At 37.3% G+C, this 6,000-nt stretch overlaps 1 protein-coding gene across 3 annotated transcripts in view; it reads left to right on the plus strand.

The window, feature by feature from the left end:
* TUBGCP6 (tubulin gamma complex component 6) overlaps positions 1 to 5,692 on the plus strand; it is a 30,379-nt gene extending 24,687 nt beyond the window's left edge. For all 3 annotated transcript variants that reach the window (XM_077834682.1, XM_077834691.1, XM_077834701.1), the window contains 5 exons: positions 1,168 to 1,362; positions 1,697 to 1,829; positions 2,066 to 2,279; positions 3,471 to 3,670; positions 5,219 to 5,692. In XM_077834682.1, coding sequence (XP_077690808.1) covers positions 1,168 to 1,362; positions 1,697 to 1,829; positions 2,066 to 2,279; positions 3,471 to 3,670; positions 5,219 to 5,310 — 834 coding nt within the window. In that variant the 3' untranslated portion in view covers positions 5,311 to 5,692. The remainder of the gene's footprint in view (positions 1 to 1,167; positions 1,363 to 1,696; positions 1,830 to 2,065; positions 2,280 to 3,470; positions 3,671 to 5,218) is intronic.
* The last annotated feature ends 308 nt before the right edge of the window (positions 5,693 to 6,000 follow it).

The raw sequence follows: 6,000 nt of genomic DNA on the forward strand, positions 1-6,000 counted from the left end.
GCTAAACAATCCCAGCTCCCTCAGCCTCTCCTCATAAGTCATGTGTTCTAGACCCCTAATCATTTTTGTTGCCCTTCGCTGGACTCTCTCCAATTTATCCACATCCTTCTTGTAGTGTGGGGCCCAAAACTGGACACAGTACTCCAGATGAGGCCTCACCAATGTCGAATAGAGGGGGACGATCACGTCCCTCGATCTGCTCGCTATGCCCCTACGTATACATCCCAAAATGCCATTGGCCTTCTTGGCAACAAGGGCACACTGCTGACTCATATCCAGCTTCTCGTCCACTGTCACCCCTAGGTCCTTTTCCGCAGAACTGCTGCCTAGCCATTCGGTCCCTAGTCTGTAGCGGTGCATTGGATTCTTCCGTCCTAAGTGCAGGACCCTGCACTTATCCTTATTGAACCTCATCAGATTCACAGATTCCTGGGCACAGGATAGTTAACACCAACTCTCTAGAACCTGAGAGCATTTTGGTCACGATTGAGAAAAGTACTTTAGCACATGCTTAACTTTGAGCATATGTGAGAAGTTCTGCTGAAGTCAGTGGGGCTGCTTGTGCTTAAATGTTTTGAGTCCGAGTCTTACGCTCACTACTGTCATTTTAATAGTTGCAGGGGGATCAGGATAACATAAATGAAATGTTTAAAACGACATGATGTTTGTTGTTGTTCTTTATTCATTTTGAGGCTTGACACCTGCAATTCTGAATTTGCTGTGTAATTCTATTTTATATTTTCCATAACAGCAGTTAAGTCTTTGTGTTTTGAAAAGTGAATTAGTAAGTTCTCATTTGGATTTTCAACGAATATATTAATTTCATTAGTAAACAGATGTCGGAAAACACATTAAAATTGCTTTAAAGTGCTAAAGGTGAAAATTCAGAGGTTTATTTCACAGTATTAATTTTGATTCTGTCACATTAATGTGTTGATTAGGTTGTTCTGACGTTGATCATCATGGTACTGAGCCAAAAGACTAAGGGCAAAAATTTCAAAAGCAGCCAATTCCCATTTTCAAAAATGAATAAAACACTTGTGGCTAAGCCACTTTTGAAAATGGGACTTAGGTCATTTAGGTGCTTTTGAAAAATTTACCTTAAAGCAAGAACATGACTTGTATGTCTCTAAAAATTGTGTGTAATTAAGATTTCTTTTTTTCAAGCTTGGTTCAGGGCAAACTCCTGGTGAACTTCTGAATCCACTGGTTCTCAATTCTATCTTAAATAAAGCATTACAGTATAGCCTTCATGGAGACACCCAGCTTGCTTCCAATCTTTCTTTTGCACTCAAGTACCTTCCAGAAATGTTCAAACCCAATGCTCCTGATGCTCTGAACTGCTTGGAGCTACGGTACAAGGTAAGAAAGCATATAGAAAAGATTATTTGAAAGTTTTATACTTTGCTCTTATACCATAATCATTTGAGCATCCATGTTTCTTGTTCTTTGATGTATAGTAATTGATGATTTACTACCTCCTGGAGGAAAAGAGTCAAGAAATTAGGCTAATCTAAGTGAATTTATAGGGTTCACTCATCCTGGGCATTCTATGATGCCATTTATAAATTCATTCAGTTATGTTTCAGCAGCCTGTAGTACCTGTGACTGAAAGAGTTGTGAAATATTCTGAAATGATCAAATATGACATGGACAGGTAACATTAATGGCACTTGGTTTTATATATATATTTTAGGTTGATTGGCCTCTGAACATTGTCATTACCGAGAGCTGCATGAATAAATACAACAAGATCTTCTCCTTTTTGCTGCAGTTGAAGCACATGGTGTGGACTCTCAAGGATATTTGGTTCCACTTAAAACGTACTGGTAAGATAAATTAGAAAAGGTACTGCATAAAAATGTGTTTAGCTCCATGTGCCAGACAATAGATTGTAAACATACCATTTAAAACAGGTACTTTGGTCCTTAAAAGTCAAAATTTATTCAAGGAAACTTGTTTGGAATTTGAGACAGGTTTCTGCTAATAGTTTTGTCAAACCATGATTTTTATGGGAACAGTCTCTACAGTGTCAACAATAATATCTTTCTGTTTTTATTTTCAGCATTAGTGAGTCGTGCATCAAATTCTGTTCAATTTCGACAGCTTCAGCTGTATAAACATGAAATGCAGCACTTTGTTAAAGTTATTCAAGGTTACATTGCTAACCAAATATTGCATGTAACATGGTGTGAATTTGGAAATAAACTGTCTTCTGTAGGAAACCTGGAAGAAATTCACAGAACACATGCAGAATACCTCAACAAAGCAATTTTCAGGTAAGCAAAGCAGAGAAACACTTGAAGTCAACTGAGCTGTTTCAGCTTACTCCAGCAGTGGATTTTGCCCACTCTTTTGTGTAAATATGGTATATGGCGCACGCACTGTATGTATGTGTACATGTGCATGTGTATGGATATATATGTATACACATAAAATGATTTCAACAAACATACACAGTAGTAATTATACCAAAAAAAAATTGTAAAGACTTTGCATAGGTACAACAGAAGCATCCAGAATATCAGTGCTGTGATGAAAAGGAAGTTCATGATTTGTAGTTAATACCTACTACTTAGGGAAATGAGTGTTGTCTGTCTGAATAAGTAGTATGTAGAAATAATCCAAATTCAAGGATTGCGCAAGGGCTGTCTCTGTACATTTGTTTATGCTTTTAATACTTATGCAGAGCTAATTTCAGGCTGCAGGATCATACCTTGGCAGAGCAGTTGTCATCTGATGTACCCAAATATTGTCTCTTAAGAAAGACCACCACCAGGGTTCATGAATAGTGGAAGTAGTACTACTTGCTTTATGAATCAGAGGCTGCTAACACTTTAAGTCTCATACATTACAGTTGTTACTAACACCAAACTGTAGAGGCCCTGAGATGTTGTGATAGAGAGCAAAGAGGAGAGTAATAGGATAAGGAGAATGGAGTTGAGAGGTAAGTAGATATGGGAGTGGTGGGATAAGAAAGGAAGGAATAGAGAGAAAAAGAAGAGGTCCGAAATGACAAGGGAGGAAGATGGCGAACAGGAGGAGTAGATACAAGAAAAGGCAAAAAGATTGTGTCCCACTAGAAGTGGCATCTCTTGTTAGTTACAGACAAGAACAGGTGCATCCAGAAAGACCAGTTCAGGCATTGGGAAGTGGCAGAAATGATGACAGATTTTTAATTACCTGGGCAAATTTAAGAAGAACCAGAACATGATACTTAAAATTTGATCCCACCACCATAAAAGTAAAGGGCAAGTGTCTGGATTGAGCTCTTCATATGTAAATGTCAGCAACCTTGAAGAGTAGGTAAATCATACTGGACTCAAGAGTTACATAAATTCACTCCTGTAGGGTTCCATGTTTTGTTTTGAAATGATTAGAGAGGGAACCCAAAGGATTCTCTCTGCCTTCTAACCACTCAAATAAACAATGTCTCTTTAGTTCTTTAAAGTCTGTTTTTCTTTTGCTAGAGGACTATTGACTGAGAAGGCCACCCCTGTGATGAACATTATTCACAGCATCTTCAGTCTCATTTTGAAGTTCCGCAGCCAATTAATCTCTCAGTCATGGAACTTTGATGCTGGCGAGCAAATGGCTGTTCATCCCAACTTTGGTTTGATGCAACAATCTTATAATACTTTCAAATATTACTCTCACTTCTTATTCAAAGGTAGGAACTGGTATACATTATTGGGCTAATTTATATTGCCTCAGTCAACTGACACCTGAAAAACCCATCAGTTCTTGCAGTTGTCTCTGATAGTACAGCCTAAAATCAGGAGAAATGTTGAACTCATTTTGCTTAGTGCATTACTTCTGGGAAAGCTAATCTCTCCATGTCCACTAACATAAAGCATCAGAAGTCTGAATTTCTTGGCATGTGTCCCAGAGCTGACAATAAGTATCACATTGGTGGTTTACGGGGAGTAAATCCATGGTAAATAATTGCTTCTTAGGCAGATATATCTTATATTTACCATTTATCTGCAATGTAGTCTTTGAAACCGTATGACAGACAAAAGTATCTAAAATGGCAACACACAAAAAGTTCTTTGAACTGTATTTTACATCTTCCTACAAGTCAAATACTACATCTTACTGTGAGATTGAATTTCCTGGCTCCTGCAAGGGGTTAAGAGAATAAGGTCCACAGTCTGCTCACCTACTGCAAGATGTAGTTAAATCTAGTGCTACAGGCAAGAACTTTGCCACTGTGCAGATTTCTTGCCATGTAGTTCATGTTCTTTTTCACAATAGAATTCCTCGTGGCTGTCACCTCAGCTTGCAGGGTGTGTAAGTTAGAGAGACCCTATCTAATCTTCTACATTTCCCAAATAATACTGGTCTTACAGACCCTTCCCGTATTTCTACCAAAGAAAAAAATTCACCTTTCCATGTGAATACAGGCAGCTCCTCACTTTCCTTTGTTAGCAGACCCAATATCCAAAGGAAGTGCCACTTTTTTCTTTAAATATCAGTCTCTCACAAAGGGTGTGATCCAAAGCCTACTGAAGCCAGTGGAGAGTCTCCTGTTGATTTGAGTGGGCTTTGGATACTCTAATCCTGTATATTCTACACCTTTCTTTCTTACTTGCATGCTGTTACTGCTTGCTAATCCCCTTGGTGTATGAGATGTTTATGAAGCCAGGGCAATTTTTCTTTCTTTGATTTAAGGCCATATATTGGAAAGATCTCTTCTTTATTGTGAATGATGGTTAGCATTAGTAAGTTTATTATTCAATTTATAGTTAAGATTTGCAATCATCCCAGGTGTTTGTCTCATGGTCCCTTCAGTAACAGTGGTCTTGGCATAAGAAAACTAGCAGAGCTGCTTTCTTTTACAGAGGTCAGGCAACTCAGTAATGCCTGCCCATTGGTTAATATGATGTTATGGGAACCTAAAATTGTACTTTTATAATAGTTTGGATAAAGTGTACTTGTAATTAGAAGAATAAAATTCCATTTATATGCACACTGTCTAGGATTGACACTTCTATTCCTTGCCTTGCATCTGATTTGTTGTACAGACAGTGAATGAGAGTACTTTGTAATTCCACAAATAGAGGCAGGGGCTCTTTTATACAATATTAACAGATTTGTTTCCATCTACATCAGACATCTCCAATAGGCTTTTTCCATGATAGTATTCGTACATTTAATTAACAGATAGACTTGTTAGAGGTTTAAATTAAGATTTGTGTATTTGCTTTTCCTACAGTGGTAACCAAACTTGTAAATAGGGGATACCAACCTCACCTGGAGGACTTCCTGCTGCGAATCAACTTTAACAACTACTACAAAGATAATTGAGCTCTAGTATAGTGTAAGGAATACTGGTAGCATGGTAAAGAAAATACAGCTACAGCTTTATGCTTACTATTTATGGAAATTGATGCTAATAACAGAGGCTTATCTTAAGAAATAATCCATTGTTCAAAATAACTTTGAAGAAGTTCCACACAGCACTTAGAATATGATGCCATTTAGAATCCATACAAATCACAGCTTCATCAGTACATTGAGAATTGATCCCGTAATTACAGATATAGGGAAGAATGGGGCCTTTTGTTGTCATGGAAAGGGCATACATGTAAATCGGTTAATGTATAGTATGCATTTTTCCTTTCAGTGTTGTGAATAGATGTTCAATGTAAATATATGTTTGTGAAATAAATAAACAAAAAGATATGTTTTAAAACTTCTTGGTGTTCAGTATGCTCAAATTTGGTCCATTTAGTTTATTTAAAAACTGACGCACATTCTCAGTCTAAATCACATTTACATTTACTGTTCTGTAATTATTTCTACAAGGCTGCTAGTCACAAGGAATGAATAATATGGCTGAAATATGACATTTTGAGTACATCTTCTCAGCTGCTGGAAAGTGAGACTGGATTTGGAATATTTGTGAGAAACAGGAGGTCATTGGATCACATAACACAAAGCAGTTATTTAAAAAAGCAAACAGTTTGGTTGAAGATGTGCATAAAATGAGATTAG

This window comes from Eretmochelys imbricata, chromosome 1 (genome assembly GCF_965152235.1).
Source record: "Eretmochelys imbricata isolate rEreImb1 chromosome 1, rEreImb1.hap1, whole genome shotgun sequence".
NCBI classification, from domain to species: domain Eukaryota; kingdom Metazoa; phylum Chordata; order Testudines; family Cheloniidae; genus Eretmochelys; species Eretmochelys imbricata.